General features: G+C 40.5%; 1 protein-coding gene across 1 annotated transcript in view; it reads right to left on the minus strand.

The window, feature by feature from the left end:
• The window catches only part of ATP9A (ATPase, class II, type 9A), a 49132-nt gene extending 36356 nt beyond the window's left edge, over positions 1-12776 (minus strand). The window contains exons 1-5 of the mRNA XM_014943657.1: positions 12712-12776; positions 11576-11720; positions 11135-11248; positions 7617-7725; positions 582-640 (exon numbers count right to left, since the gene is read on the minus strand). Of these exons, the coding sequence (XP_014799143.1) occupies positions 582-640; positions 7617-7725; positions 11135-11248; positions 11576-11720; positions 12712-12776 (492 nt within the window). The remainder of the gene's footprint in view (positions 1-581; positions 641-7616; positions 7726-11134; positions 11249-11575; positions 11721-12711) is intronic.
• Between the last annotated feature and the right edge of the window lie 391 nt (positions 12777-13167).

Below are 13167 nucleotides of genomic sequence, written 5' to 3' on the forward strand. Positions count from 1 at the left end.
CCATGCTAGAAGAAAGCACGTATCTGGAATCTACAGCTGCCATGTTTCTCTTTTTTTGTACCAAATATTTTCATATTAATGGTTTTAGAGGTTATAGCTGCCTGCACAGAGAACGTGTGGAGAAAAAAAAGAAAACTGTGGATAAAAAAAAACAAACATAAACTTGTATAAAGGGGGAAATATATCCATACGTACCAGTCCCTACAAATGGATCACTGAGTCTCCCAATACTTGTGGTGTTTACCCCCAAAGCAACACTTGGATGTTGTGTTTGTATAAGGTATTTAACCTGTGTCCAACAGTCAGAGATAGGACCAGGGAGGCTTTTTATCTTGTTACAGCGCAAGTGGAAAAATTAGTTTCTAAATGCTATCTACAGATTTGTTCTCATTTATAAAGATGATGATGCTGTTTTGGTAGGGAGGAGGAACCCTGAAAAGCGATTAAATATTGTAACTAGTGTTCAACACTTGAAATTCTAAGCCTATTATAAAACAAGTATGACTTCAAAATACCTCACCTTCGATGGTCTTGAAAAAAAAGAAGTACTTCACAGAGAAAAGATGCACATAAAGGCTAACCTTTTCAACAATGATGAGGTCGCCTACTTGTATATTAGAGCTCTTCACCTTCACAGTCCCTGCAAAGGAAAGATACCAGTGCATTAGAGCAGCAGCAGGACAGGGCTTGTGGGTGCTGTGTGATGCACCTTACCTCCCTCCCTTCCACTGCACTATCCAGGAGAAAATGGGTAATGTTTCTATCACAAGAATTAGGCAACGCTGCCCTGTGAAGACTTACTAAGCCCACTGGTTCCACTGGGTAAAGCAGTGGGTCTCAATCTGCAAAAAGGGCTGAAAGCTTCTTGTCTAACAGCTCCAGATCTCAGTCCTGGACACAGAACCCCCCCCGGTCACTCTCTAGTGACAATTCTGAAACAAGCCCTTAAATATTTCTTTTGAACTGCTTAACCCAGGAATTTAAAAATACTTTCAGCATCAGACAGACAACAGAGCGAGAATAGGAAAATTACAATAGGGAACCATCAACTCCCAACTCCTTTTCCTTAGGTGGTTGAAAATTTAAAGCTCAACTCACAAGCCAAGACCTAGAAAGCTGTCAGTCCTATCAGCCCATCCTAAAAAACAGGCTCATTTCCTCCTGTGCCGCAGCTCTTGTATCTGGTTCAGCTCTACCACCTTTCCTTTTCCTCTCAATGGACACAGCCTGAACAAGCCCTGCAGAGTACAGGTCCTGCAGAAAACACGTAAATATTTATTTCTTTGCAGCTGTCAAACATTTCCCAGTTGCTTTAAAACACAGGATTAATTTAACAATTGCCTAGTAATTTCAAATCATTAGCCAGCTCTAGATTTGGCTTCTCAGACTAACTAGTGATTTATAATCAGTTAATTTGAACCCTGCCTCTATGTGTCTGTCTGTTATATTTCAACAAAAGCCTCTTTAATCTGCTGTGATTTGAGTGGAAGTGGGGGAGGCACGTGGAGCTCACCCCAGCACGGACAACACTCCTACTGTACCTCGAAATTCATGGGCTAAATGGCCAGATAGCAGCTCAGGGGGAAAGGAGAAGGGGGAAGGGAGGGGGAATAGAAATTAGCACAAAGCACAAAGGTCACTGGGATTTTACTACTGGCAGTCCCTTCATTAGCATCCTTCTCAGGATATGCTTCAGTGTTTCTGCTCCAAATTAACAATGAAAGCCATTCTGGGTTCCCGGCAGCCTGCTGCTTTGGTGACACACTGTGTGCTTAACAACATGCTTCATCACTGCTGCTAATAAATGCAGACTTCCTTACATGCTGTAATTATTCCTACAAATTATAAGCAGCCCTGGCCCATTTCACAAATATCTCATAGGTCTTTCAGGGATGCTGGGTTTTGCCTTGCGAGAATTTAGTTTAAAAAACAAAGGGTAAACAAAATGAATGCTGGGCTAAAGACATCTCTGCCGGGGCAGGAAGCATACCGGGGATTAAGAGTCCATTACGCAGAGGCTTGAAAAGAAAAGCCGCACTCCAAGAGGATCCAAAAAAGCATCCCTGGCAGTCTTCTGTATGGGCTATACAAAGTTAGGTACTATGACACTAAAAGGGTCTGACAGATAACATCTCTTCCTCCCCTTTTAATACGGTTATTCACAAAACAACAAAAAGTGCTTTTGAATATTCTCCTGTGCAGAGGGAAACCCACCCCCCCCCTCCGTGTGCTCTCCCCACATGGGCATAGCAATTCCTAAAACACTGTGCAAAAAAAATCTCCTGGAAGGAAAGCTGGATTTGTTTAACCATATTTTATGTATTTCTCTTAAAGATCACAAGGATTTATTTGGTGACTATCAGTATAGGAAACACTACCTGCAGGGTTGAAGAATGGAAGCTTAGTTTTGTAGTGCTTTCCTTAATGATGTAAATTCACACTCAAAAAGAAAAATTAACGCCTGGACAAAGCTACAACGTGATGATTTCCTACCATTATGCACATAAAAGGTTTTTTGGATCATTATTCTCAAAACAGTATCATCTGCTTTAAAGTTTTTCCAATGCAAGAAAAATCAAAGCACCTGGAGCAGATTTGTCTTGTTCAATAACCCTCCCAACCTCAGCTGTTTTAAGGTAAAAGAAAGAGAGGACCTTTCTAACCAATACACATTTTTATAACTGCTGTATAAATGAGATGCCCTTTTTAGGTAGCAAAGCTAATTCTGCTTTTGCAGCCATACTCCTGGCCTCTCACGGATGACATCTCTGCAGTATGTACCATATGTCCTGCTAAGAAGGCGCGGGACCAGATGTTTCCTTTGACTCATGACTCCCATAAAGCAACTTACTTGAATTAGTTTTATTTTGATCTGGGGAATTCTGTAATTCCTTTTTCTCTTTGTGGGGAAACTACCTCCTAAACAGTAGATGTTTTCTCACGCACACTTAAGAAACTAGCTAATAACACAACTGCAACATTTCCAAATATTGCTCTGCTATTAACCTATTTTTTAAATAATAAATTACTGCTTTTTTAAATGCATCTAGAGGTGTTTCCTCTAAACACACATAGCTTTATTTAGCATTTACAATGCTTCCAGATTATATTTTCAGAAGTTAATCAGAACATAAATCGGTGATTAACACATTTTTTTAAAAAAGGCTTGATCTCCTGTTTTTTTTAAAAAAGAATCAATTCTTAATATTTGATTGATTCAGAACATAAATCGGTGATTAACACAATTTTTAAAAAAAGTCTTGATCTCCTGTTTTTTTTAAAAAGAATCAATTCTTAATATTTGATTGATATTTGTTTTTCTTTTCTGTATCCTGATTTATATATTTTTTAAAGACAAGAAAGTAAACACAATGAAATGCAAACAGTTTGCTCCAACTTCAGCTATGACCTTTGGAATTATCACCAAACTTGCAGCGTGATGGATGTACCATAAAGCAGATAAAGTATTAAATGAATGAGGCAGAAGAGATGCCTTTTTCTACCATGTGAGCACTTAAGTCAAGCTTTCACAACAGATCTGCTGAGCTTCATTAAGGTACAGATCAAAACACTTTATTTGGCATTAAAGATGAAGACAGTGGTTTATTAAAACTAGCCAAATGCATCTGAAAAAAAAAAAAAAAAGCATTGTTTGGATGTGCTGCACCAAACTTTTGGCTTTTGCAGCCTTATGCTGTATAAACTGTGGAGCAGGACTCAGAGGGTTTGGGAAAATATTGTTTTTATATGGCTGGTAAATGCCAATGATCTGTATCTTAAGTAGCACCCCGCAGTAGGAGGTCTCTTCCCATTTCTTTCTGCAGAGTTTCTCTCTATTATGCAGCGTTACCCGGGGAGGGGGGGCTGCAAGAGAAGAAAAACAAACCAAGAATTTGCAAGCACAGTTCTAGCTTTCTATCAAGCAGAAAGCCAGCACACAGACTTCTGAACACAAGGCAGCTTGTAGGTTTATGAATAGGGGATTGAAATTTGATTATTTTTTATTACAATCCAAACAACTGTCCTTTAAAAGGAGAGCTTTCTATTTAAAAAAAAAAAAAAAATGCTTTCCAGAAGTCTGCTGGTTTCATCATTTTGGAACATAAATGGATCATATCAGTAGAAAGAGCAAACAGGAGTTTTTTTGATCTTATCTAAAATAAAGGAAGGCAGAAATATACTACTGTAATATACTAGAAATATACTACTCTGCTTCATGCTGCCCTCCATAAAAATTGGTCCCTAGAATTCAGCAACCATGTTAAAAAATAAAATGTGATCCAAAGAGGATTCCCCCTTTTTCTCTACAACACAGCTTAGTGAATCTTAAAAAGCTTAACAAGAGGATTGAATGAAAAAAAGTTCCACGTACAGGAGCAAAGCTGTGACTCTACAATGCCCCCCCCAGGGTTGGGGGTCCAGGCTGGCGGGTGTGCTGGAGCTGGAGAGCTCCGGTGGCTCTGCATGGGGTGTGAAGAACTGCACACAAGGAGGACGTGAGGATCTCTATTCCAGAAAACACTGAAATCTGTGCTTATTCCTATTCAGAACTGCATATAAGCATGTGCTTAAGTCTCCCTGACTTCACTCAGACCTGAGAGTGTATTTACATCCATGGGGTTGTTCTGGGGAGGCCAAATTTGCAGATAGGAAAAACTATTCTCCAGCCACCTTAACAGCAGCTTAGTAATTTAAATACTCTGGGGAAATAAAAATAGCTTGGAGAAAGCTACAGAGCTCCATTTGATCCATTATAGCCAACGTTCAAGAACAGCAGTGCTCAGTGTCAAGCTTCACCTAATTTCCCCCCCTCAAAACACTGGCTTTTAGAGGTGACACTATTGTGATTTTCAAAAAAATTATATAGCAACATTTCAGAGGGCTTTTGTGTATCAATACCCTTCTGCACTGCCCCTTTCAGTACAGAGCTGTGCCAGTATCCTAAAGCATGAACTGTGCTATTGAGCACACACACACAGACAAAAAAAACCCCCACCACAACCAAAAATGAAGAACCAGGACTGTTTGTCCAAGTTTTGTCAGCTACACTGAAAAATCAATGGTTAAGATCAGCTGTTCTCAGCTTATTTTGGTTTTTGCAGCTTCTACTTCTGACCTGATGAAGGGCTTCCTTAAAAGCTTGTCTAGTTTTTCTAACTGTACTAAAATACGTAATAAAAAAACCAAACACTTCTCCATCCCACAGTCACAGTGGCTTCACAAGGGACTTCCTTGCTCCGAGGCGATTCTCAGGGGTGCTAAGGTTTTAATCAGTGAAAAAGTGGACGTTCAGGTGCCCTGAAAAGCTCAACTACTGAGACACACTAGATTCAGTGAGAGACTGAAAATTACTTTTCTCTCCAAAACACAAGTCAAATCATATGCAGTTTTCTGTGGTTTTCCTACTCTAAACAATACTGCTAGAGAGTCTCACTCCTGTTTCTGCACCAAATTCATGTTAAATAAAGTGGCTCAAGATTTTCGGCTAGTGCCCAGCTGCCAATCCCCCTTGGTTTCTTTCACAAAATTAGAAAAGTTAAAGGACTGGGGGGAGGGAAATCATTCATGGGAAACGTAATAGCAATATGAAAAGAACTAAAGGAGAGGTCAGGCCCCTTATAGATCATTGAATAGAATCCAGAAGGCAACTCTTTTATATCTTTAAATAGATGTAGTACACCCCTCTTGGATGAGGCTTTTGTTGGTTGCCAAGCATTTTAAGTGTTGTAGTAAGAACATGTTATTAAAAGGGGATTTAATATTCAGAAACTCAAACTCCGTAGTTTGGAGTTGCCTCATAATTCCTGACATGTGAAATATATACAGCCTTACACAATTATGTTTAAAAAGCAGCCTTATTCTTAAAAGTGCAAGTGTTGAAAGCAACACATTTTTACTACACCTAGTTCACAGCATCTTAATTCAGAGGTATAACATTTTATAACAAAGAACAAATAACAATGAAAAAAAAGAGACTGCCTAAATTCAGTTCATTCCCTTTTTAAAAAACAAAACCCTGGCCTCACCATCATTGTCACAGTATTAGGGGTAACTCCATAGTGAGGCAGCATTCTATTTTTCAAATGAGAATTTAAATGTCTTTGTTAGGTACGGCACAGCTGTAAACAATGGCCAGAGCCAGGGATCAGACCCAGCTGAGCTGCAGCCTGGGCTCACTTACAAACCAGGTCTCCAAACTCCTCACAGTTGGAGAAAGGGGGTAAAGATGATGTATACAAAAATACAAGAGAAGATATTGCCAACATTGAAGAACTACAGCAGTTCCTGCTAAAAGAGAAAAGCACATAGGACGTGGTAACGTATCACAAAGTCTCTTTCAGCAAAGAGCTTGCATGATGTAAGTCCCTGTCTGGTAGAAGACAGAAAAAACTATGAAACTCCACCAGTACTGCATGTTCAGTAAGTGATGGAACATGTCAGTATGTCAAGCAAGTTACCTTAAATTTAACACATGCACTCACAAGCTCCTTCTGTGCACAGAGTACTTGTACTTAACTATGATTTGCGGTACCTGTGCTGACGGGGTCCCCGGTCCTAGACACTAGAGCACAGCCTGCCCTCACCTTCATTATTGGAATCTACCTCTGCATAACCATCTTCTGACACTTTCACAGACCTATGTTTAATTCTTCTACTGAAGTGCTTTTGCAGATTATCTGTGTAGATCCTCCTCCCTTTTTTAAGCACACATTTGTTGTTTCCATTAAAGAATATAGTAGAATATGGTAGCTTATAGGAATCCTTCTTACATCTATCTCTTTTACTGTCAGGGTGAACAAGCAAAAAACACATGCGGGGGAAGACAGGTGCACCATTACCAAAAGTGGAAGAAAAACAATCCAAGAAATCGCCAAACAACATATCATATCTACTATAGCTCCATTCTTGTTTTCTTCCTACTATGCTGTTTGCTGTATCTGCCTCTCCCTTCCTTTATCCATGCAACATTGAATGCTTCTCTCATGTCACAGCTTTGCAGGAAGGAAAACACATTTCCCTTCTGGAAACATCCACCTCCACAACCTAGAGCAATTCAAGTCCCGTTTCATTTTCTTTGGTAACTTCAATCCACCAAGAAGGGACAATAAATGGGGGAAGAAATTTTGCCCTACACCAGAGTTAGGAGAAAGCAGGGTTTAAAAACACCACATCAGTTGCTTGGAAGTTTAACCCCTGCCTGGTGCTAGCTACAGTGAACTCCCAGCCCACCACGCAGGTTGCCACACATGAAAATGCCTGCTCCCCACACCTCGGGTCACCAAGATGATGCTCTGAAGTTATCCGAGGCAATTAACCTCCCCCAGACCCCCGCGTTAGCTGTGCATCTCCCTGGGAAACCCTCAGCAAAGCCCAGCATCCACCACCGTCCGGCGAGGAGCCATCCATGAGAAGCCACCCGGCCCCCCCAAGGCCCCCGCAGCGGCAGGAGCAGTGGCGTGGCCGCGAAGCCACGTGCCTGCGAGCCCGCAACCCCCCTCCCCGTTCCTTGAACTCTTGCTTCTCCGACTGTCAGCAGCGTTTGATTGAGTTGCAACCCCCGGCGCTGCGGCAGCCGTGCCAGGATGCAGCGGGCGCGCTGGAGCCGCCGAGCCGACCTCTGGCTGTGAGCTTGCTGTAGATCTGCGAGTTCACTTCCTTGTCGCGCATGTAACATCTGATCTCCTCCGCGGCCTCTCGGATGACGGTAACAGCGAGCACAAATCCCTAAAAAGGGAGCATGGAGAGTTGGGGGGGTGAAACGGAATGGATGAAAAGGTCAGGCAAAACCACATCTGCCTCTAATAAGAGCAATATTTATCAGTATCAGTGCCAACAATCTGCATTTCCTTATTCTATCTTCTCTCACTAAATCATTAGAGTGATTTTATGCGCTGCTGTGCAGAACTCCCAACAGCGAACCGACAACAGACTTGTTGCTTAAAAAAAAATACGGCTGTTTCTCAGCTTTATGTGATCCTCTGCCAGTACCTCCCCAAGCAAATCTTTGTAAAACTTATCTAAAGAGTGTAAATAATGGATTTCATCTCATTTCACAGGTGAGTAACCAAGACTGAGAGAGGTTACACAAAAGTCCAGTGTAAAACAGGATCCCTCAAATCTCAGTACTCCCTCCACCACAGAGCCATCCAAGTTAGCTCACCTAATCTGGGAGATTTCTTTATATAGAAATCTATATAGAAATTTATATAACCACTTTTTTATATCTACCAATATATAATGCATGCGTATCCATATGTATGTACACACACACTCAACCTACACAAATAAGCACTCTAAATATATTCACGTGAACTACTCATGGTATAATTACAAATTTGTCTAATTAGGGTTTCAGTCCTACTTTTCTGGGAATATGAGCAGTCATTTCATTTCCCCTTGTCATGAGGAAAATGCCCACATTACATACTTCACTACATAAAAAAATAACTAAATTCATGCAAAACAATTATTTATGGGGCTAGTACCACAAAGCCATTTTTTTATTAGGCACTACTCAGCTCAAACTCACTGAACTGTTAGAACACTCCTCATCATTACAGAAGAGAAATAACTTTTTACAGCCTGCACTCTTGAAAATTGCAACCATGTACTGATTATCTCTGTCAATAAGAAACTTCGTATTTTAAGAAAGGGGCAGGGTGATGTTAGAAACTGAGTTACATGAAAAACACACAAAAGTATCTGTAAATATCCACCTACCCAAACAGGAGATTTTGCCAGTGGATTTCAATTTCCAACTTTAAATAACTTCATTTTTAGAAAAAATGGCTATGTACACACCTCCAAAGTCTGTGTGTACGAGTTGCTAAGCTGGGCACAAAAAACTTGTGAACCTGAACTCCACAACCACCTCAGGAAAGTCTTGCTGTGGAGCATTGCTAACACTACCCAAAACACTAACAATTAAAATTCTCACCTATTTTTAAACAAAGGGAAATGATGAAGAGTGACCTAAGAGCAACTAAGACTGAAGAAGGGCAATTTCTTTCATTATTAAAATACTGAGGTACACTTCACCTGCCACCTCTCACAATCTTACAATAAAACTAAATATTACCTATTTCTAGTATATACATATGCATTTAAATGCATGACCTAGATTAATTAATATGTCTTGAAATGCAATGTAGTACATTTCTGCAGTATTTAAATTGCAGATGCCTGAAGAGACCCAAGGATGGGCAATTACTTTTTTTAAAAATGCTTGTATTAAATCCTGTATTTACAAATGTTGAAAGTAAGAAGCCATGAATATAATATTTTCAGAGAAGTGCTTCAACCCTCAGTGCTCAGGACCATAATCATGGAAGATCACTTTCCCATAGCCAACAAATCAAGAAAAGAACGAACATTTCTCTTCTATTTAAAAGTGGCATTTGCGAATTTGGCTAGAAATTTCTATCTGCTTTCCAAAATAAAATAAAAAAGCATGTTACTTTCAACTTCTGTTTCAACTGTTTGAAGAGTCTTCAAATAATCACCCCAAAATATTCCCACATGTGCCGACTCACTGTGTCATCTCATATGTCATTCCATCCCTAACACTCGTACTAGCAGCCAGTAATGAACAAAGACCTTTCTTATACGGCTTTCTGGCAGCTCATATGCCAAATTCTAATTGCTCACCTGGCACAGACAAGTCACAACTGCCTATACAAAACCCAGAAGGAGAGAGCCTCTGGGTGCATGTATACTTTATTTATAGGACAAGATCTTATGAAACTAGCATTAGATTCATGCAGCAAATACAATACAGCACACACTCGAGAGAAAGAATTCAGTGAGATCCAGGCTTTAATACAAACAATTCTAGCAGCAATGTCCCAAAGCTGCCCCTTTCACTTCTTTCTGGCTTTGATTAGGAATTTCACTGCGCTGAAAATTTCCTTTGCCCCTCCTCAGCTCCTTCAATAGAGCTGCGAATTTTTACCATCACCATTTCTCAAACTAGTGTACAAGCACTTCAAAAGGTCCCTGTGCTTTTTAAATCAATTTTCAATTGGTTTTGTGTCATCTGTTTAGTCAAAATGATGTCTATCCTTGGAGATTTTCAAAACTCAAGTAGATGAGTTAAATCAACCTAAGTTTAAAGAAAGCCTTGCTTTAAACAGTTGGACCGGATGTCCCTCTGCATCAGAAAAATTCTACAGTACTATGAGTGCAGCAGAGAAGTTATTCATGTAGAAAGAGAAATAATAATTTTCCTGGGATAAAAGAAAAAAATATCTAGGTACCTATATTTAAGCATTTAAGCAGTTGTAACTGGCTCATGCAGTGCATTTTAGAGCCCATTTATGCAACTATTCCTCTTTCTGTCCTTTGACAGCACTGTTTCAAAACTGATTATTATTGATTTCCTTTGATTGCAGGTGAAACACACAGCTATCAGAACACGAGGACAAATAATTTACAGGAAGGAAAGAGTATCTGCACCTTGAGTGAGTGTGAATGAGTGTGTGAGAATATGCCTTTATATATTGATTTTTATATGCAGGAGGTTGTGAGGGGGTGTTTCTCTGTTTTTTCACTTGTTTTTTACAATATGGTTACACTACGAAGCAGCCTGTTGACCTATCCCAAGGCCATAGGTCAAACTGTTTGGCAGGGGAGCATAATTTGCCATCATTGCGCATATGGCCACTCATTAAGGTCACTCCTGAAAGGTGCCCTTCGGTCCTTCACTGCAGTTGCCAGGAGGGTCTGGGCTCCTGCAAGCACTGGCCCTTGTGAGATCACCCCACACGCCCCCTCCATAAGCACACCGTATGTTCAGCTGTGAACAACATACACATTGCTCCAGCCTCCATTCATTTTCTCATGTTATATATGAAGCCCTACTGCCCTTGCAGACACCGTGACCAGTGGCAAGAGCTCTGTGCCTGTTAACACCCCAGTTAGTTAGGGGCAGTCTCTCTCACATTCTTGTCAAACCTCTACAAAATAAAGCTTAAGGCCAGAAGAGGCATCCATGCTACAACACGTATAGAGCTGGCCTGAAGAAGCAAGCTAACAAAATTATTTACAGTGCAAACGTACGCTGTAGAGAAAAGGCAGTAAAAGAAATTTCATCAAAATGAAACTCTCTTGAATAAATAAACCTTAAGTTACCTACCAGGGGAACCCAGTATGTGTAAAGTGCGCCAAGCCTCATTTCAACAACAAACTGAGAGCAGGCCAAAAGCAAGAAATAAAGGTTGAAGAAGTATTTGAACTGGTTAAACAATACCTAAAAAAAAAAGAAAAAAGAAGAGGGAGAAGATTAATGGAGCTCAGAAGTTATGCCTATTGAACTAACCACCAGAAACACTTGCATGGTCTTCTAGTGTCTAAATGCTATCTTAGGGCAGTCTGAAAGTAGTCCTGGACCCTGAGGACAGATCCATGTCCAGTTTGCTGCTGCTCTAAGTCAGTCTTTGCAGGAAGCCCACCAAACACAAGCCAAACATTAATTATTTTCTCCAGTTCCGGGTTCTGCACCTGTCTGCTATAAAGCCACTGAAATTGGGGAAAGCATTGTGGTGGGGTGATGAAAAGCAACTTTCTTCACACTTACCCCAGGGAGAAATGTAAAAAAGTTGTATTTCTGATTGTTGATCACATTGCGAGGGTATCTCTGGTCTCTCTTCTCTGGATGGCCAAGCCAAACAGTACGAGGCCTTGGGTCTCTCCTTCCACAGCATCTTAAACACTCACAACACCTACAGAATGAACATTAATTAATAAATGAGTTAATTTTAACAGATTTTTATGGCACACACACGGACCCCAGACACTCTGCCAGCCAGGCAGAACAGCTTCTTCATCTGTCACTCCCCACCTCTCATCTGTCAATTATCCACTATATTATGAGCATCTTATAACCCAGAGCTTGACTTTCTACCAAATACAGACACTTCATCTGCTACAGCCACCACAGACCTGGCTTGCAGTCCACTGAACTGTGAGCAAACATCTCGTATGGTGTTGGAGCTGTAACTAAAACATCATGCAACCACACGTTCAAAGCTGGGCAGGCCTGCAGCAGAGCTAGAAATGTGTCTGCAGCAAGGAGGGCTGGGGAGGCTCTTTGCTTGGCTGTCAAGAAAACAATGCATGGAGAAGCATGGACCAAGCTCATCACCACACTGAGTCAGTGCTGGCTGCTGGGCGAGCTTCAGGAAGCAAGGAGGTGTGGGGTACAAGCAGATAGGTCCCCTTGCACTGATCCTGGATTGCAGGTTTTATGCCAGAAAGCTCCGTGAAAAAAAAATAAAATAGTAACTGGTGCTTTCTATTATGTCTTCTGTTCCCTTGTTGGTGTATGTAAACTCCCTCAAAAGGGGGCTTTACCTTAACTGAACTTAAAACATGAATGCATGTACGTAAAGAGATCTCACGTGTCCTAAAGAAAAGATGAGATGGAGACGGACAGAGATTCTCCTTCCCTGCAACCCCTGCTTCACAGAAATTTATATCTTCTTAAATAGATGGATTTAATATTTGCATATTTGAATTTTTGCACTTTAAAACAGTCTTGCCAAGTAATAATAATCTCTAATCCTCTAAAAAGGAAACCATAAGAGGAATCTGAAAATAGACACTAAATGATTACTGGTTTTATTTTTATACTGTATTACAGCCTTTAGCTCTGTTTATGTTAATGGCAAATTGTATGGTAACTACCCATGAATAACACACATTCTCACTGACTGAGAACAGGCACTGTAGATCCAGCTACACAGTCTCAGTTTGTTACTGTAGCCGTAGTGATCCATATTTTCAGCTCTTCAGCACCACCGCCGGGGCTGCGAGTGTGGGCAGCCCAGAGCAACACCTGGACCACAAACCTGAGCTGCCACAGAAACCACTGCAGGGATTTAAGTTCATCCTCTTTTCAATCAGATTACTACAATATAACCTCTGATTTTTCCTGCATTTTTGTCTACTTTGTAAGCAGCATTGGTTCTTGTTCCATTAAATACTGTCATGTTTCAATTATCCAGCACAATTACTTTTTTCATATCTTGCAATGCCAGTTTTCCAAAAATTGGTCAAAATAAATAAAATATGAACACATCAGCATGCTGATTTTTTACTTTTTCAACTCAGGGTTACATCAAAGCTGTTTATTTAAAATCATTCATGGCTTTTGCTAGAAGTTACATG

This window comes from Calidris pugnax, unplaced genomic scaffold (genome assembly GCF_001431845.1).
Source record: "Calidris pugnax isolate Ruff unplaced genomic scaffold, ASM143184v1 scaffold118, whole genome shotgun sequence".
Taxonomy (NCBI): domain Eukaryota; kingdom Metazoa; phylum Chordata; class Aves; order Charadriiformes; family Scolopacidae; genus Calidris; species Calidris pugnax.